The sequence below is a fragment of the Tachypleus tridentatus genome, chromosome 10 (genome assembly GCF_004210375.1).
Source record: "Tachypleus tridentatus isolate NWPU-2018 chromosome 10, ASM421037v1, whole genome shotgun sequence".
Classification (NCBI taxonomy): Eukaryota; Metazoa; Arthropoda; class Merostomata; order Xiphosura; family Limulidae; genus Tachypleus; species Tachypleus tridentatus.
The window spans coordinates 31,004,952-31,026,652 of NC_134834.1; the positions used below are offsets into that span (position 1 = coordinate 31,004,952).

The 21,701-nt window shown below is 35.1% G+C and overlaps 1 protein-coding gene across 2 annotated transcripts in view; it reads right to left on the bottom strand.

Annotated features, from left to right (window-relative positions):
- The window catches only part of LOC143228988 (uncharacterized), a 99,115-nt gene extending 79,527 nt beyond the window's left edge, over nt 1-19,588 (bottom strand). The window contains exons 1-4 of one of the 2 annotated variants that reach the window (XM_076460549.1): nt 19,455-19,489; nt 16,364-16,395; nt 7,105-7,172; nt 6,620-6,703 (exon numbers count right to left, since the gene is read on the bottom strand). In XM_076460549.1, coding sequence (XP_076316664.1) covers nt 6,620-6,703; nt 7,105-7,172; nt 16,364-16,366 — 155 coding nt within the window. In that variant the 5' untranslated portion in view covers nt 16,367-16,395; nt 19,455-19,489. Of the gene's footprint in view, nt 1-6,619; nt 6,704-7,104; nt 7,173-16,363; nt 16,396-19,454 lie in introns of both variants that reach the window. The other variant, XM_076460548.1, reaches the window with a different exon arrangement.
- Nucleotides 19,589-21,701: the final 2,113 nt, after the last annotated feature.

A 21,701-nucleotide genomic window follows, 5' to 3' on the forward strand; every position in this document is an offset into this window, starting at 1 on the left:
CATTTTGTAATTTTTTGTAGTCTTCTTCTCTGCTACTTTCATACTTCAATAGGCAACCAATCAAACACGATTATTTAATGAATTGTCAAAGGAAGTTAGGCTTAGCATTCTTCACAGGTCACATACCGGTACCGCATTTCCGCCGTAACGCTTCAGTAACTCATTTAAAAGCCAAACTCTACCAACGTCCGTCCACTCCTGACTTTATTTCTTCAGCATAAATCATGTTACACCGGAACTAAAAACCCTTCTGGCGATTTCTCGCTGAACATACACTCATCTATTAAATAATCTTAATAAATATCTTCTACCTGATCATTTTTGTTCTTAGTTTTTGTTTTTTGTAAATAACAGTCCAGCTTACAGTATAATTTTGCAAGGATAGGTCTCCAACTGTCTGTTTGCAACTAAGCCTAAACTAAGTATTAAAATAGATACTCCAGTTGTAATCTCAATAAACATGCATCTTTATTCGACTACAATTGAGCTCATTTCCGAAAACATCACGATGATTTTATATGTCATACCTCGTTCTCTCTTAATAAGACTACTGCTATTTTAATGTAATACCAGGTCCTTCTAATAATGAAACTCGTTTTTATATCTAATACTGTCAGTTACGTATATCGCACTTTATAAATATATTTATTATATAAATTTAGATCATTCTTTAAAAAAATATATAACGAGGAAGAATTTGAAGTGACTATGAAGAGCAAATTGTTTGATACTTTTTTAGGATGTGGGATAAGTAATTTACCAAAGACAAAATCTTCAGTTAAGGATGTTGTTTTTTTTGTGAACAAATATTCTAGCTGCTAAGAAATGATGAATATATACAAAAGGGAAATGTTGTGCTTATTAGTTATCGAAACAGCCTCTTTCTAGAATAAACGCAATATTTTAATCGGCAAGTTACAAATATTTTAACGCAGTTATAAATAATTGTTGTTTTATCTAAATAAACTATTTGAAATACACACTTATTAATATCACTCAGCGCATCGTATATCACTGGTATATATAACAATGAATATTATAAAAAAAGTTCCTGTACCACGACAGGTTGGTTAGTAGTTGGTTTAAGGTCTTGCAATGCTGAAATGTGGGGTTCGAATCCCTGCGTTTAATAGTCTGGATATATATAACTCATTGTATAATGTTATGCTAAAAGAAACGAAATTTGCTCCTGTTCCCATGTTCTGGACGAGGTGCAAGAGACAATGATCAAAGCATGTAGCTCGCAAACTAAATTACTCCAATATTTTAAGTTAAAATGTCCAACATATTCTCTAATACAGTTTATGAAACATAAAGAATGCTGTACAACATATTTTATCAAAGGTCAAAATAATATTTTAAAATGTTGCTTATAAACCAAAAAAACCAATAAACAAAAAACCTTTTTTTTTTCGAATACAGTGCATCAAGAATACTCAAGCTCCAGATGGGTGATCGAGAAAAAAAAATGTGATATTTTAGTAGTTCCATCTAATATAGAAAACAACATTGCTCCAGAAATATCATTTTTTTGCTTATAAATTAAAATGTGGAGTAGGATTAAAAGTATTTTGTTTGTTTGTTTGTTTTTGAATTTTGCACAAAGCTACTCGAGGGCTATCTGTGCTAGCCGTCCCTAATTTAGCAGTGTAAGCACCGCCAACTCTTGGGCTACTCTTTTACCAACGAATAGTGGGATTGACCGTCACATTATAACGCCCCCACGGCGACGGGGATGCGAACCCGCGACCCTCAGATTACGAGGTCGCACGCTTTAACACGCTTGGCCATGCCGGGCCGGATTGAAAGTAACGAACAGAAAAAAAAAATCAAATGCAAAAATTACTTTTGTGATAAAAATAAAACTGTGATTTTCTACCAGTTCTACTTACTCCAGGTGTCTCAGAGGTAAGTCTGGGAGTTATGTAGCTAAAAAACGAGTTTCGATACCTGCAGTGGACACTCTGCAGATAGCCCATTGTGTTACTTTTTGCTTAATAACAAAAAACAAACAAACTTCACTTGGTAGGAAGTAAATTTGTTGGAAAACCGTTTTGTTGTTTGACTAAAGAATTTGTTGCAACGTTGATACAGTACAGAAGTATCATTTCATGGTTAGATCTGGAGGACTTCACTGACCAAATCAGACACTTTAACAGTTCTCTCATGTAACTGCAAGAGCTTCATTGCTGTGACGTAGCGCTAGTGTCATGTTTGTAATAATGTTATCTTCACAGAATTCCTACTTTAAAAGCAAAAATCAAAGAAAGAAGTAGCTTTCAACAGAGTGACTTGGGTAACTGTATCGAAACGTTCAACAGAAGTATTTTAACTCTAAAGAACTTTCAACAGTTCTTATAACTCTTTGTGAATGTTCAACAGAGTTTTTCTGGTAACTCTGTCGAAACTTTTAACAAAGTTTTTTTTTTTTTTTAGTGACTCTATATACCAAAATTCTCGAAAGAATTCTTTGAGTGATTTTACTCGGGTGTTTTACGGAATTAAGGGGTGGCTACACCTAAACATTCAAAATGAGTTATTTCAGAAACTACACTGGAAAGCTCAACAAATTTCTTTTAACTGCTGCAGAATGTTTAACGGAATCCTTCTGAAAACTATATCAAAATGTTAAAGACAAATCTTCTGATGACTGCATCAAAACGTTCAAGACAGTTCTTTGAGCAACTGTGCCAAAACACAGTGGATCATTTTGAAAAGCGAATCTGGTCACTTAACTCTAATTTTATTTATTTGAGAGAATAAAAATATTCTAAAAATTAAATTCATCCAGTACGAAGTATTTAACTTTAGTCAAACTGGCCTTCTTATATTTCATACCTCCTATGAAACTTTCCTGAAGTTAAGTGAAGCAAAATGCTCATGAATTTCCACATGAGAAATTTATTTGATTTCATTTCCAAGACTGATATGGGCAGCTGCCAATGTATCCATGTTTGGAAATCAGTGTAAATGTTTCAGAGATGTAAACGTAATTCCAGTTTCAAAAATTCAAAAAATAGTGGAAGTTATTTGCAGCAATTCATGGATGTTCTAACTGGGATGTAAATAAATTTAAACAGTATACACGGCTGTTCAGCTGAAACAGTGCGTGTTTGGCTGTTTGCCAGTCTCTATCGTGCAACAATCTCACGATTAAACCATCACAGCCAAAAGGAAAACTAGTTCCACTTCCAATTACTTAGTCCCACTTCCTTGGTGATTATTTTGAGAAGTACTTTTGAAGGAAACAGGTTTGGTTAGAGTTGTTGTTTTGTTCTAAACAGACTTATGTGTTTAATATATATATATATTATTTCATGATATTAAAGAGTCTTTCGTAGTTTGACACACTGAAAACAACTTTCTTAAACATAATCGTAATTGATTGAGCAGTTAACATAGTTTTAAACAGAAAGAAATTTCATTGAACCAGTAAATATAAAAAAACAAGTTGAACAGTTTGTTGACTTTTCTATTCATTCCTGTTCTTCATTTAAAAATCGAGAACCGATAACTTATTCTCGGAAAATTCTAACACAATCATGGTAACATATACGAATTTGATATACAAGGACAATAGGAGGAGCGTAATTGGTAACAACTTAATAAAGGAGTAAACTACTGGACACGTTTATTGTGTGTTTGTGATTCACGTTTTATTTAGTGGTTTAGAATCAAAGAGAAGCCATCGATCATAAGATCAGCTTTTCACTTACAGCGTGGCCCAAATCTCGGATATTTATTAATGTTTTTAAATATTTAAAATATTATCCAATGTTACACTCAACCTAAACCATATTAGGAATGTTTAAAACGTGCTTGATTTAATGAGATTGTACCAGTTTGGGGAAAATAAAAATTTATACAAACAGTATTACTGAATATATATTTATACATTTTACTTTTTTTTTACTGATTTTGTTTGAAATTTTCTCCACGTAGTCTGGAATAAGAATTCTAAATTTCGAGTTTTATTACGCACGTGTCAAACATAAAGGTTTATAATACGAAAGTTGGTTTTAGTACAGAGGCTAAAAGATGTTTTACGTATTTTAGAAAATTAATTCTAAGACGTCTTAAAACATAATTTTTAACACAGAGAATTAACAATATTTTGTATCCTCAAGACCAAGAATTCTAAAATGTACATCTTGACATACACTTCTTAGAACTCAGACTTAAAAATACTCTGCGTCTTTAAGATTTCTAAAACATAAATATTAAAACACAATTCTCAACACACAGACTTAAGGACGTTTGCATCCTCCAGACCAAGGATTCTAGAACATAGATCTTAACACACACTTTTTAGAACTTAGACTTTAAAATGCTCTACGTCTTTAAGATTTCTAATATAAATATATTCTCTTATAATTATAAGCACGCAGGTTTGTAACCTAGCAATTTTGCATTATTATTTGTTAACATTAACATAATTTATGATAATGTCATCTAAAATCTCGAATCTTTAAACCACACCTAAATTTATTTTGACAACTAGTTCTGAAGAGAAAACTAGAAACAAATTAATTTAAACCTTTTTGTACTGTTTTATAATAACTTTAACTGATACTTAATTAAGGCCCTGGTTGGCCTTGTGGCAAAACCCTACATTTTAGCTGGCATACTAGATTCGAATTCTTACAATATCGCAAAAAAGTTCACTGCACTTTAAGCTGTGAGTGCACCATAAGAGTAAAATTCAATCCTTTATCCTGGGTATACTGGTTGTCTTCCCTTTATTCGTCTGCTTGAAATTAGGGACGGCGGCAATAAATGTCGTAACTTTAAAGTTTCATTCGATTTAAGAAAGTGTTTACCTAAAATTAAAAATTAATCGCAGCTGATGAGCATAAGATTCATTGACATTTTGTTGAAGTTATTATTTGGAGCTCAGTTATCATTTTGGAATCTAAGAAAGTAAGACTTCATTTTAAAAGAACAATCAGAAAAGAGAGATATAACCGAAAGCTGATTGATTTAACAACCGCTTTTGATAACACTTTAAGAAATTGTATATTTATCTCCTAGAATATAATGATAAATCATTGGTGAAAATATTTGGTTAATAATTTATAGTAAGGACTTCATGTGGTTAACTGCTGTGGTTAGAAATGAAAAATATATGCATGCACAGGACGTAAAATGCCAAGATCCGTCGAGAGGCAGCAAGAAATTACTCCAAAAACAACTTTATAATCAGTAGAGCCTGTGATAACTGAGTATTATCTATCCGCTGATAAACACACGAAAGAGTGTAACATACCACAATATGGAAAGTTTATTAACTGGACAAAGTACAATCCTTAAGAACACATAATATATAATTACATTAATTCCAAACATTGGGTATATGACAGCATATATTAAAAAAAAGAGAGATGACGAAGGAAGGTCACATTGACGAAGTTGCAGAAAGGTCATATTGACGAAGTTGCAGGAAGGTCACATTCTGCGAACTTGGTTTGATTTCCAGTAGAAGAATTAACTGCAATTTCGAAAAGTAAATTTTCTTTTTTATATACATACTCATTACCTCTCTCTTAGCACCTTCATTCTCTTATCTTCTCGATCACGTCCAATCTTCTGTGAGTTTACGATATCCTCATCCTTTAAAGTTGGTGTGGTTTGTTTTAAATTTCGCGCAACGCTAATCGAGGGCTATCTGCGCTAGCCCTCTCTAATTTAGCCGTTTAAGACAAGAGAGAAGGCAGATAGTCACCACTACCCATCGCCAACTCTTGGGCTACTCTTTTACCAACAAATAATGGGATTGATCGTAACATTATAATGCCTCCACGGTTGAAAAAGTGAGCATGTTTGGTGTGATGAGGATTTGAATTCGCGACCCTCGGATTACGAATCAGGCGCCCTAACCACCTGGCCATGCTGAGCCCCTTTAAAGTTGTTTTGTTTGTTTGTTTCTGGTGGATTTTACAAGAAATAGAATCATGAGATTGCAAAACCGAATGAAATTCGAAACATTGAAATAATTCAATCGTAACAATACCCGTAGCTCAGTGGTAAACTTCATGGTGAGTAGCATTAAAATTCAGGTTTCGATACCCCATTTTACTTCAGTAACGTTCTTTCCACTTCATCGACAGCCGTAATTTTATGGACTTATAATTCTACAATGTGGGATTCAATTCCCTAGTAGACGTAGCAAATAACATAATCTGGCTTTTCTCTAAACCAAACAACCATTTTCTTTGAAAATAAAAATAAAAATTGCATGTGCAATAATGGAAGCTGTGTTTTATGTATAGTTGTTTAATTACATAGTGTAGTTAAATACATTTTGACTTTGAGAACTTATCAGTCACACATGTAAAAATATTACAGTAAACTTAAATAAATATAAATTTAATACTAATACTAATACTGGTACTAATTTTAATACTATTAAAAGATTTATAAATTTCCCCTGAAAATACAGTTTGGGAAAAATTAGGCATTTCACGTTGTTGTGAAAATAAAAGAGGGAGAATTAATTTGTTTTAAATGGAAGGCATTTTCAAGGTAGTAATATAAGCAATCAGTCGAAAGTTTATGCTAGTGTCCACGTGTCTAAAACATTCCAAAAAGTAAATAATAATAGTAACAAATTACAACTTACCGAAGGTCAATGTAGATGGATTTTTGCTCATTGGACTTTAAAATTTCTTTTAAATTTGTTATTAGATAACCCAAGTTCTTCGTCCTAAAATACAGACAGAATACATTGGTCAAATACTAAAATAGAGAAAATATGTCTTCGATATTGAAATAGAGAGAAAACTATAAAGTTTTGCTATTGAAATAAGAACACAGGACACAAGGTTTTAGTACTAAAATAGAGAAAAAATACACGGAAAATATGTATACAATATTTTAATACTGACATGAGATTAATACGCAAGGTTTTGGTACTAAAACTTAGGAAATCACAGGAATTTCTTTCTCTTATTATTGCAACGCCACAGGAGAACATGTTTTAGAGGGATGTTACAATACAGCAACAACGGTTAAAACAAGAACCTTATACACAACTAGCAATATTTTTATCGAATTCTAATGATATTTAACTTTCAAGCGTTACAAAACGTAAATGAATGTACTTACAAAGAATAACTCTTCAAAACATCGAATAATTGTTTTCTTTCAGTCTCATTTGGTATAAGAATTTCTGCCTAGAGAGGAATATCAACAATATATAAAATCTATGTATGTATATATGTATGTGAGCATTAGCAACAAACTTATTATTAGTTTAACTATACATTGGAAGAAAAGCTTTAAAATAAGAAAGATATATGAACTTGAATTACTTGAAGCCGTGATAAATATGCAACACCCATTTTATTATTAGGCCCGCCATGGCCAGGTGGATAAGGCACTCGATTTGTAATCCGAGGGTCGCGGATTCGAATTCCTCTCATACCGAACATGCTCGCCCTTTAAGCCGTTGGGTCGTTATAATATGACGGTCAATCCCATTATTCGTTGGTAAAAGGGTAGCTCAAGAGTTGGCGGTGGATGGTGATGACTAGCTGTCTTCCTCTAGTCTAACACTGCTAAATTAGGGGCGGCTAGCGCAAATAGACTTAGCTGTACGTGAAATTCAAAACAAACCATACAAACCCTTTTTATTACTAACGTGAGATCTCAGAAAAAAACTAAAAATATGTCAAATGGTTTACTCTTGTGCATTAGGGATTTAACATTTAAGTTCTCCAGAGATGAAAGAATTCAATCAAAATTAATCTTATTTCACATTAGAATCTTTCTTTTTGAAGGTAAGTTTCAACAGTTAGTTCGTTTATAATTAAGGCACGGCATGGCCAGGTGGGTTAAGGCGTTCGACTCGTAATCTGAGGGTCGCGAGTTCGAATCCCCGTTGCACCAAACATGCTCGCCCTTTCAGCCGTGAAGGCGTTATAATGTGACGGTCAATCCCATTATTCGTTGCTAAAAGAGTAGCCCAAGAGTTGGCGGTAGGTGGTGATAACTAGCTGCCTTCACTCTAGTCTTACACTGCTAAATTAGGGACAACTAGCCCAGATAGCCCTCGTATAGCTTTGCGCGAAATTCAAAACAAACCAAACCTGCTATATGGATTATTTGGTTTCAGATGAGTGATAAGGACCCAGATTTTTTTAGACTTAATTAACCCCACCACCCTTTTCCCTAGATATTCGCACAACTTATTTCGCCTTCTTTCAATTGCGCTATGTTCTGGTTCAATAATTTGGCGCTGTTTTCTAAAAACGATGTCTGACAACTGCATTTCTGTATAAACTTTTTGAATTTTTAGAAATCTCTTTCTTACTCACAAAACCTAACATATTAAATATTATAACTTGAGGCCATGTTTATACATCCAATGAAGCTGTGGTCCCAATTTCAGTTTTAAATTTAACATAATGAACAACACATTTATATCTTCAAGCGAACAATTGAACAAACTTACAAAATCACAATATGGCAGCCATCCCAGCTTTATTTTTGTTCACATCTCCACTTCTAGATGACATTTCAGACTGATTTAAAATTGTAAATTACGATTTTTAGGCACAGAGAACGAGCTGCAAGAACGCGTAATATCGTTACACATACTTGTTTTGTTGTATAATATCAAAGAGATGATACCTCAGACAGTTAAACTGTCCACAGCTCGTCATGATACCTCAGACAGTTAAACTGTCCACAGCTCGTCATGATACCTCAGACAGTTAAACTGACCACAGCACGTCATGATACCTCAGACAGTTAAACTGTCCACAGCTCGTCATGATACCTCAGACAGTTAAACTGTCCACAGCTCGTCATGATACCTCAGACAGTTAAACTGACCACAGCACGTCATGATACCTCAGACAGTTAAACTGTCCACAGCTCGTCATGATACCTTAGACAGTTAAACTGTCCACAGCTCGTCATGATACCTCAGACAGTTAAACTGTCCACAGCTCGTCATGATACCTCAGACAGTTAAACTGTCCACAGCTCGTCATGATACCTCAGACAGTTAAACTGTCCACAGCTCGTCATGATACCTCAGACAGTTAAACTGTCCACAGCTCGTCATGATACCTCAGACAGTTAAACTGTCCACAGCTCGTCATGATACCTCAGACAGTTAAACTGTCCACAGCTCGTCATGATACCTCAGACAGTTAAACTGTCCACAGCTCGTCATGATACCTCAGACAGTTAAACTGTCCACAGCTCGTCATGATACCTCAGACAGTTAAACTGTCCACAGCTCGTCATGATACCTCAGACAGTTAAACTGTCCACAGCTCGTCATGATACCTCAGACAGTTAAACTGTCCACAGCTCGTCATGATACCTCAGACAGTTAAACTGTCCACAGCTCGTCATGATACCTCAGACAGTTAAACTGTCCACACCTCGTCATGATACCTCAGACAGTTAAACTGTCCACAGCTCGTCATGATACCTCAGACAGTTAAACTGTCCACAGCTCGTCATGATACCTCAGACAGTTAAACTGTCCACAGCTCGTCATGATACCTTAGACAGTTAAACTGTCCACAGCTCGTCATGATACCTCAGACAGTTAAACTGTCCACACCTCGTCATGATACCTCAGACAGTTAAACTGTCCACACCTCGTCTTTCAAGCGTTGCCAACTCTTCTGTTTCTTTGTTTGAGTTGACTGTTAATCTAATAACGCATACACGGCTCGAAACCAGAAGCTAATGACAACAGGACGTGTGTGTGTATGTTTTTTTATTGCAAAGCCACATCGGGGTATCTGCTGAGCTCACCGAGGGGAATCGAACCCCTGATTTTAGCGTTGTAACTACGTAGATATACCGTTGTACTAGCAGAGGACACGACAGGACGTGAATCATGGATCTTCAGTTTCACAGTTCGGTACGTTTGGCCAATAATTTATATAAGATTCTCTTATAAAAGGTCTCGGTATTTACAAAGTTATCAAACTATAATTTCTTGGAGTGCACTTTTTTTATTAAACACAATAAAAACTGACAAATGTTTTCTAGTGTGTAATTTCAAAAGAACTCGAAAGAATTCACACGGTGGGAGGCGAGAGAGGTAACGTTCCATTCCACTGATGTAAAGTTTCAACATGTTATTAGCATATTTTACTGCAGTATTTACCAAATTATTAGACCATTTTCCCTCTTCGCTAGAATTAAACAAGTAAAATATAAACAGTTTGTTTGTTTGTTGCAGTCTTTATCCAATCATAAACCATCTTCATACACGTTAGTATTAAAATGAGTAAAATATACGAAATACGGTTAGGTTATTTGTATGTTGTTAAAAGCGCAGAGCTACACATTTAGCCAGATATCTATGGAAAACAAATTCCTGGTCGCTCAGCCATCAGGAGACGACAAAATAAGTGAAATCTGTGTGGAATGGAAAACAATATTTTTGCAAATATGTACGTCATGATTATAAACTGTAAGCTATTATATGAGATAAAAATTGGAATACGGCTTAAATGGTCAATGAAAAAGATTTTATTACACAAATAGCCAATCGTGAAGCTTTGTTATTAACAACAAAAAGTACAGCACTTGATTAACTTACTTTAAAAAGGATAAATTATAAACACCCTACGAAATTGCGCTCCTCATGTACCAGCCTTAGAACGTATAACACGGACATAGCGCATATAATATATTATCTTACGTAGCACTAAACCTTAATACGTTACGCTAATAAGAATAGACATTTCAAAGAAATCGAAATTCTTGTTGTGACCTCCTCTCAACAAAATTAAGTTAAATTTTATATTTAAATGTGGAAAAAAAATGTTGTTATGGTTGATTTATTAGCGCATAGCTTCAATAGACTATCTTGTACTCTGTCCACCCCAAAAACCTATTGCTAACTCAAGGAGAGAGAATATAAAAAGTTACATAACCAACAAAATAAATATTAGGTGTACTTGTGAAATAACACAACAATGAAAAATAGGGCTTATGCAATAAACCCCCCTCCGAAGTGGCACAGCAGTATATCTGCTGACTTCCAACAATAAAAACTGGGTATCGATACTCGTGGTGGACCGAGCATAGATAGCCTATTGTGTAACTCTGTGCTCAATTCCAAACAAACAAATAGAAACAATAATATAGAGTTTGTTTAGCGATGAGTAAGCTGTACGATGACGAACTTAAAATGACAAAATTTGACGCTCGATTCCCCGAGATGGACAGAGCGCAGAAAGTATATTCTATACTTCTGCGATAAAAAAAATAATACGAAGAGAGTTCAATGGCATCTTGAAAGAATGTTCTACATAGGTTCTATCTATTAACTAGTAACGTGTTTTTACTTGCTTAAGTTTCAGAACCTTCTTAAATCAATAACGAACTAATTGTTCTTATCATTTGTTGTATAAAGTTTATACCTAGACATTTTGATAAATATCGTTGGAGCTAAGTAAAATCTTTGTGTGTATGTGTTTTCAGAGGAGATAAGAAGAAAACCCAAACGATACTTTTCAAATCTCTGGGAAACGCGGTTTATTTATCGAAGTCGACTCGACTACCTTATAAACCTCGAACTAGAACTCTCGAAGACGGATTGCAGACAAATTCTGATAGTAAAATTATTAGTGACTAAAGTATAACTATTTAATTACTAACAACTATGTCAATATTGCATTCCTCGAAATTTACAAGATGAAGTGGCTAAAGAAAATGTTTTTGAGACAGCTAAAAGTCGTTAAAAATAACTGTTTTAAGGAATTACGTAGAAAGAGTTAATTTATTTGTACTGACTTGAAATAATTAACGATTGAATAAGTGTTCGACCTGTTGCTCTTCTTAGGCGAACAATGGGTTATCTGTTCTGTGTTACCACGGGTATCGAAATCCGGTTTCTAGCTTTATAAATTTGGTTTGTTTTGAATTTCGCACAAAGCTACATGAGGGCTGTCTGCGCTAGCTGGCCCTAATTTAGTAGTGATAAACTAGACTGAAGGCAGCTAGTCAACACTACTCACTGCAAATTGTTTAGCTACTCTTTTACCGACGAATAGTGGGGTTAAACGTCACATTGGAAGGTTTTATGATTCCACCTTTTAACATCTGCTGTATTTCGGTGCTACCTATATTCCTACATAGCAGTTATTGAATCAGACTCACATTGCTCTTTCTGTGTGGTGGCAACTGGTTGCAGCTCTATTCAGTGAATTCTCTGGTCCCTCAAATACATCGATGTAGTTAACCAACTGGTCCATGAGACTTTGTAGCATATTAAGCCTGTATGACTGCACAGTCCTCAACTATAGCCTCAGATGGTAACCAAGTATTCACTGCTGGAATTAGTCATCTTCAGTTTGCTAGTCTCTCCAATGGAAAGCCAAACTTTTAGTTGTCCTTAATTGCTTAGCAACATCAAAATTCCATTCCCTTCATCATTTTACCGTATCGTCTATTATTCATTTCTTGCACAGATAAACATGCTACAGACCCATTCAAAACGATGAATTTCCCACGAAAACTTAAATCTTATTCCATGAGTGACGTTTTCCTTTTGTCTGTATGGAATTAGGAACAAAGCTACACAATGGACTGTCTCTGCTCTGACCACACAGGTATCGAAACCCGGTATCTAGCGGTTGCTCCCGCAGACATACCTCTGTGGTACTGGGGAAACACAAATTAATTTACGGAAAGCTTCTAAAATGATACCCTTCATTCTGTAGTTTATTTATTCTAGTAACTATAGATGTGCTTTTCTATTCACATCTGGTGTGCCAGCATTTGTCATAATGCAGTGAGTGTTCACTGGCTTGAGTGGTGACTTTACTTGAATTGTCTGATACATGGAGATATTAACGAGTGTTCTTGCATATCTTACGTCAACCAAAAACTCCAGTGACCCACCATGTATTCTTACTTGCATGTACCAATCATTACTCAACCATAAAAGAGCTTAACTGATTGTGACAACCTTCAGAAATAATTTTCTGCTGTCCGTATCTAACTTTGGTTCCTTTAGTTTACAGCCTGAGTGACAGCTTGCTGCCAGTCCTCCTACACTTCTTTTGCAATATGTTGGTCAGGATGGAGGGATCAGTCTATCTTACTAGGTGGTAAGATGTGAACAGTTTGCACGAAAACACCCTTGCAACCCAACCAACCAGAATATATGATTGAATCCTTTCTTCTGGAGATATATTGAGAAGCGGTATTGGCTGCATTTGTTATAGTGCGAATATCAGAAGAGAATTTCAATTGTTCTATGTAGTTGCTGGAAATCAGTTCATCTGTGCCATAACTCTAACAGATAATGGATTAAGCTACATTTTCAATGGATGCCAACCTCAATCATAATCACCAATTTTAGCGGAGAGAATCATATTCAGAGGCACGATAATAATCATTTTCTCTTCTAAAATTTGTTTGGGGTGATTACCTCAAACCTCATTGCCACAGATACAACCTATTTAGGGAACAAATATCTCATAACTCTAGACAATGAAACAAAGTCTCACCCAGATATTCTTCAACAAAGATGCCCTTGAGAATTTCCATTACCTTTACAGCGTAATCTTTCCCATAAAACTTTTGCAGGTTGTCTAAGAAAAAAATCTAATTTATTAAAGACATCCCTTCTTCATACCTTTAACTCAACTCGATGGATAACTAAGTTTTCTTTTAAGTCCAACTATTCGAAAATATCGATAGTGACTCAGTTAACATGGTGTACTACCATCAGGTATTTTACAGTATCAAAGAACAAAATGAGACTCAAGATCAGATGTTGTATCATCAGATCTAGGCAATCACGTGTCTGAAATGTCTCCAAACTGGTTCAGGTTCTCCTTGACTGCCCATTTAAACATTAAGAAAATAATGTGCTTCATTCCCACTATATACAGTCATGTAAAAAAGTTAGAACACCCTATGAAAGCCTGTGTATTTTTGTAACATTTTTGAATACATAGATATTTAATCTCGATTTTAACAATATTGAGAGATTTTAGGGATATAACTAAACAATTAAAACTGAAAAAAAAGACTTTTTAAGATCTTTTGTAAATGTCATGCTACAAAAATGCATATTCGAACTGAGGAACAAGTTAGGACACTCTACCCCTCAATAGCTAGTGTTATCCCGTTGGCTTAAATAACTGCGGCGAGACGCTCCTTGTCGCCATCTGCCAGTATCTGACATCGGTCTGAAGGAAGTTTGCCCCACTTCTCAATGCAGAATTCTGTCAGCTGTGAGATGTTTGAGGGGTTTCTTGCATGTACAGCCCGTACAATGGAATTAAGATCTGGGCTTTGACTCGGCCATTCCAGGACTCTCCATTTCTTAGTTTTCAGCCAGTTCTTGGTGGAGTTACTTGAATGTTTTTGGGTCATTGTCATGTTGCAGGGTACAGTTCGGCTTCAGCTTTAATTTTCTTACACATGGTTTCACATGATCCTCAAGCACCCTCTGATACGCATAGAATTCATGGTGGATTCTATGATTGTGAGCTGTCCAGGTCTTGCTGCAGCAAAGCAGCCTCAAACCATGCTTCACAGTTGGTATGAGGTTCTTTTCCTGGAATGCTGTATTTGGTTTACGCCAAACATGTCCTCTATTCTGGTGTCCAAATTATTCAATTTTGGACTTATCTGTTCAAAGAACATTAATCCAGAAGTTCTAGTCTTTGTCTACATTCTCTCTGGCAAACTTCAGCCTGGCCTTGATATTTCTCTTAGAGAGCAAAGGTTTCCTCCTTGCACACCTCCCATGCAAATTACACTTGTGCAGTCTCTTTCTGATTGCAGAGGCATGAATTTTCACATCAACAGTAGCCAGAGCCTGCTGTAGGCCCCGTGATGATATTTTAGGGTTTTTGGAGACCTCTTTTAGCATCTTGCAGTCTGCTCTCGGGGTGAATTTGCTTGGACGACCATACCTGGGCATGTTGGCAGTTGTTTTGAAACCCCTCCACTTGTTGACTACTTTCCGGACAGTAGAATGGCTGATTTCAAACACTTTTGAGATCTTTTTAGATCCCTTACCAAACTCATAAGCTGCTACAAGTTTCTTTCTGAAGCACTCAGACAGCTCTTTTGCTCTCATCATGGTGCTCACTCTCACTTAAACAGTCAGGAGCACACCAAACTAAATGTCTGAGGTTTAAATAAGGCAAGCCTCATTCACAATGCTGAGTACGATCTTCTAATCATGTGCACTTGGTGTAATACACCTATGTGTGAGTTGAGCCATTTTATGTGGGTATAAATGTGGAGGTGTCCTAACTTTTTCCTCAGTTCGAATGTGCATTTTTCTAGCATGGCATTTACAGAAGATCTTGAAAAGTCTTTTCTTCAGGTTTAATTGTTTAGTTATATTCCTATAATCTCTCAGTATTGTTAAAATTGAGATTAAATATCTATATATCCAAAAATGTTACAAAAATACACAGGCTTTCATAGGGTGTCCTAACTTTTTCACATAACTGTACATAAGTTGTTTGGCACAGATCTCCCCCATTTGAGTTCATGTTCAACCCAAGCTAAACAATATGGTATGCTGAGGATAACTTTGAGTAAGCTACCAATCCTAGAGTTATAGAATGATGAGATATTGGCTGCATCTTATTTCTGGCTCCTATCAAATTCCTGATCACCTATGTTTACCTCAATAAGTCGATCCTCTTCCTAAGAAGTGTCTCTGTTGCCTCACATTTCGTCTTTCTCCTCTGCAAGTACCAGTTGCATCAGTAGTTGGTGATGCAACTTGCAATGATGGACTTTATCTACCAGTAGTATTTTGCCCTTGACTTTCAGTGTTTGCTAGACAACGCCTTTTATAGAAAGTCTTTCTGCTGCTCCACCAATCACTAGGTTTCTTAGCTTATATTTACTGTATCGTGTGTCAGCAACATAGCTCATGTTGATGGAACTCATCCATGATCAGCATATTACTTCTTTTTTCTAGTCCTCAGCAGCCTTTGCTTTGGATCAAGATTAACTATTCTCCAAGTTGTATACCCTGTGCCCTGCGGGAAAAACCTTTTCTATGCAACAACAGATTTGAGGTAAAAATCAAGGCATTGGAAACTAGCACAAATTTCCACAATAGTAATATCTATTGTCACATCATAATAATTTATCTTTCCCTACTACTCTATGATATCAACAAGTAAACAAATTCCCTGCAGAACAGTTCGTTAGATACTTTGTCACAGAGTGTGTGTTTTTGCTTTCTTTCAAATTTTGATTGAATTTACCGTGAAGAAAATGTTGATACAATGTATATAACAACAATCAAAGTTACAAACACGAGGCAAAATGAAGGCTTTTTTTTTTTAGAATGAGTGTGTTAATCACGTAAGAAATGAGTGGAAAAGATTTTTCTTACCATTCTAATGTAAACTACCCCTGTAAGCGATCCTAAAAAGAAAGGTTATTGTAAATTAAAATGATCCATGCTAAAATTAAACAACGAAAGGAGTCTTAAGTTTAAACCCTACAATGAATCTAAGCAAAGTCTTACTCAAACCTAAGATATTTGAAAATCTGCCTAACAAGCGGTATCATGGTTTTAAATACTAAATATAATAATATTAACAAAACCACGTTTTCACATTACACTTCAAACATGTAATCTTCATCTACTGAGAGCACAAGGTTGTGACATCTCTTGGCCATTATCAAATTAGCCAACAGAAAAGAGAACCATCTATTTCAAGATGTCATGAACTGTTTTTCCTGCAAGAAAACATGTCTAATTGTCAATCAGTTGATACCCCTGTCTGTGCATCATATAAAGAGAACTTGGATTCTTTACTTGAGCAACTATCTGCATTGAAACTGTACTGAAATAAAATATGAATATTGTGAAAAAAATACAAATTAACTAAGAAAGTGGCTAGCACATGGTTTAGTCCTATACCACAATCCTTTGTTTCCTGAGAAGCATGAAGTTGTGGCTGTCACAAAAAAGTAACCCTGAATTTTAATATTATAAGCCCTTAAACATACTGTAAGCCCACCGAGAAGGAGCATGTATTTGTAGTAGAAAGTATGGTTGACAAAAATCTTTTAACACACATTTAATAAATTTTGCCATTTTTATACCATCTACTTTACTTGAGCAAGTATTAAGGAAATGGTTTACTTTTTGATGGCTCTCATGTGTTATTTTATAATTATTAGAGAAATTTATCGTTAAATAAATATAATAGCTAGGTAGTACTACCTACTGAACTTGAGAAAAAGAAATCAAACACAACAGGAATGGAAGTGGACATATGACACGATCCAGCTAACGATCATATAACAGACTAAGCCGTCTTGACTCTACATTGAGAATAAGTATCCTACATTACTGGCTTTCCAATTTTTCTTTTCGAAAAACTTGGTATTTGGATAGAACCTCAGCTTTTATAATTATACTTTTCCTTCAGTTAGGCCCAGCATGGCCAGGTGGTTAAGGCACTCGACTCGTAATCTGAGAGTCTCGGGTTCGAATCCCCTTCACACCAAACATGCTCCCCCTCTCAGCCGTGGGGGCGTTATAATGTGACGGTCAATCCTGCTATTCGTTGATAAAAGAGTAGCCCAAAAGTTGGTAGTAGATGTTAATGAATAACTGCCTTCCCTCTAGTCTTACACTGCTAAATTAGGGACGTCTCGTGCAAATAGCCCTCGTGTAGATTTGCGCGAAATTCAAAACAAACAAAACCCAATCCTTCAGTTAACTTTAGAAAACTACTTGTATGAATATTTTACAATTGGAAAAAACTGGATATATTTGTTTTGATTCATTTTTTCAAGTTCAATTGCCAATTTTTACAGTTATTTTATTTAGCGATAAATGTTTTCTCAAAACTTATTTGTTTACTTTTTGATATGATGGCGTGTGTATGTTATTAGGTTATAGAGAATATTATAAGTCTTTATAAATTTTGCATAGAATAATAATAATTATGCAATAAGTGGTCAAAGACTGTGAAGATTGTTTTGCTCTATGAAATTATGATAAATTTGTTATAGTTGCTGCTAGAACTAGGTAGGCCTGCTAAAGAAAGATAGGATAATAAATGAAAATAAACAGTTTCTGTTTCGGCTATTAGCTCGTTTTCGACTTTAGGACACTCTGATTAGCTGAAAACCGGAGATAGAGCAACTGAGCCAGGTAGCTCTTAGTATTTAGCTTCTGATTACCTGTAGGAGCATTTTTTTATTATTCACTTTATACACAATTGTATAACACACAAATAAGAGTAATCTGCATGTTACGGTCATCTAATTTTCGTTTATTATTGACTGGTAATTTTTGTTTCTCTCTATACTTTATCTTTTTAATTAAAGGAACACCATATTCATGTAAGAAAGCTAACTTCAATAGGTAATAAGGTCGTTCACACTAGAATTGTGTTTTATCGTGTATTTGTTTTTAATTTTGAACATAATAATAATAAAATAAGTTGTTAAAGATCGTGTAGACAGTTTTGCTCTATGTAATGATCATAAAATTATAGTTACTACTAGAACAAGGTAGGTCTCGCGCCTGCTGAAATATAAAGATGTCGGCGATGAACGGAAATAAGAAATATCGGTTTTGGCTATTAGCTCGTTTTCGACGTTAGGTTACTCTGGATAGCTGAAAAGCTGCATATACACCGAAAAAAGAGCGACTGAGCCAGGTAACTTTTCATATCTATTTCCTGATGATCTGTAGAGGGGTAAAATCAGATGACTTTTGTACTCCTTTTAATACAAAAATCCATACCATCCCTACATAAAGAGTGTTAGCACACTCTCCGATAACTGGCCCCTAATCCCTTAAGTACAGCTGATGCCTACATTGGTTTTACAGGGTGTGTAAAATTATTAACCTGACCTGAAGATAAGAAAGAGAGACATACAAACTCTGAAATTCGGAAGAGCTGCATATTAAGTACATGAAGTCTTATATATACCCCTTGAAGTCGTCAGGACCGAAACCTGAAGGATATGAACAACCTTTACAACGTTTTCTTCCTCTTTAAGTTTGTTTAAATTGGCATATATTTTATACAAAGAAATTTCATTTTAAATAATATTTATTAAGAAGTGCTTTTGAAAAGCGAGATAACCCTACAGATAATAGCTAACAAGTATTAAAGAAATTAATGAATTCACTTTTACATAGCGAACATTCTAGAATTAATACATAATGTTATAAATCAACACACATAAAATTAGAATATATATAACGGTTAGAATGAATTGAATCTTCAGTTCGCTACCCTTGTTATTAACGAAAACTGAATAATACCTCATGAGATTCAGTCAGCCTAAATATCTAGTTAGTGTAAAAATTAACAATAATAAATATAAATATTCAAATTATTTTAAGCACTATAACTAATTATATTAACAAAATTAGTTCAAAAGAAATATAAAGTATTTCGTTACTCATTTTAATAACAATTTGACGCCATCAAATGTTGATCATTTATTACCTTAAGGAGTAGTTGGCAATCATATTCCCACGTAAACATATTGGCGGACCTGTGGTTTAAGATATTAAGCTATCTTTGCACTTGTGCTAATTAACTACTTCACCAACATAACATTGGGTTCAACTTGCCTCCCGAAATATGTGGTGTTTCCATGTAGTAACGTTATCGGACGTGACGCAGCAAACGAATCAACCATTATAGATAATACATGATAGTAAAAATGATATCAAAGTAAAAATAGCTTTCTACCCAATAGTCAGTTATGTTGTAAGAAACTTGTATAGAAATGCTATCAGTTTTTCTACGTCTTTATTTTCAGAGTAGATAGGTAAAAATTTGGAGGAAGCTAAGGTCATGAATGTCAAAAACGTTGTAACAAAATTGCTCAGCTCCAAAAGTGCGAGGAACTGGTGTCACTGCAGAACAGTGGTGCAATATCAGTAATCCATATTTTAATGCAGTATAAAACACTAGTGAAGATACAGTAACACTAACATAAGAGTTAACAAATGATCTGGTTTCATCTTTCTTAGCATCTCTACACGTTTACTGAAGCCAATGTCTTTTGAGAATTGTTGCAAAATTAGACATCAAACCACTTTTGACCCTATTTCGTTTTACCTGAAATCATAATATGTTTATTTTATTTAGGGCATCTTTTCTTAAAGCAACTTATTACACATAAGTTCTATGCTTATTTGATCTGTCACATCTAAGATGCCCGTCTCTAATTTTGAACTGACAGATTAGAAGAGAAGGCAGACATGTTAACAGTACTCACAGCTATCTCTTAACATACTCTTCTCAGACCAAATAGTGGGATTTGACAATGGTTAAAATACAACTCATAGTGTGGACCTTAGGCTTAGGTAGTGGGTACTTCATAGGAGTTACAATCAATCTCTGAGCGTGGATGTTGGGTTATAGGGTTCTCCAGACTAGCTGCATTCACAATAGACAGTAGTTTAAAATTACGAATAGTGACTTAAATTTAGTAGCTTCGCCATGAATGCAGAAATAAAGTAAAACAAGTAAAAAATTAACATATCCGGTAGATTTAAAACAATTAAAATATTTAACTAAGCGTATATAAAAATTAGATTTGTTTTGTTTTTGAATTTCGCGCAAAGCTACACGAGAGCTCTCTGCGCTAGCCGTCCCTAATTTAGCAGTGTAAGACAAGAGGGAAGGCAGCGAGTCATCACCACCCACTGCCTACTCTTGGGCTACTCTTTTATCAACGAATAGTGGGATTGACTGAAACATTACAATGCCCCCACGGCTGAAAGGGCCAGCTTGTTTGAGGCGACGGAGATGCAAACCCGCGACCCTCAGAGTAGGAGTCGAGTGCCTTAAGCACCTGGCTATGTCGGGCATAAAAATTATTTTGTGATATAAACTGGGTAAAAGCATATGAGTGTGTGTTTTCTTATACCAAAACCTCATCTGGCTATCTACCGAGCCCACTGAGAGGTAACGAACCTCAAAAATTATAGGAAAAAGAGCATTATGACAGTGCATCTAAAATCTAAATCAGTTATAAATAAAGCTGATTACAAGACAAAAAATAATAATGTGATACAGGCTTTTAGTAAAATGTAAAAGTTTATTAAACACAGAAAGTCAAGGCCGGCATGGTCAGGTAGTTAAAGCACTCGACTTGTAATCTGAGGGTCACTGGTTCGAATCCCTGTCACACCAACCATGTTCGCCCTTTCAGCCGTAGAAACGTTATAATGTGACGGTCAATCCAACTATTCTTTGGTAAAAGAGTAGCTCAAGAGTTGGCGGTGTGTGGTGATGACTATCTGCCTTCCCTCTAGTCTTGCGCCGCTATATTAGAGACAGCTAGCGCAAAGAGCCCTCGTGTAGCTTTGTGCGAAATTCAAAAACAAAACAATAAAATAACCTGAAGATGACCTAAGAAGTTCGAAACGTTGTTCTGAACTTCATTTTAATTAACGTTTTAATACTCATACCAGCCGTCTTTAGTATATATTTTTACTTTAAGTTGGTTTCTCGTTGTCATGGGTTAGCAGTAAGTTTACTGAATTAAAATGCTAAAATTCAAGATCATATTCCACACTGTAGACTGATCTTGACTTTTGTTAATTTGTTAAGCGTATTTATCGGAGGTAATATAATATTTGTTGTTTTTTACCCCATCTTGATCTTTTCTATATCTGACTGGAATGAACGAAAATTTTAGAACACAAAATAAAGATTAGTATTATATAATTGGTTATA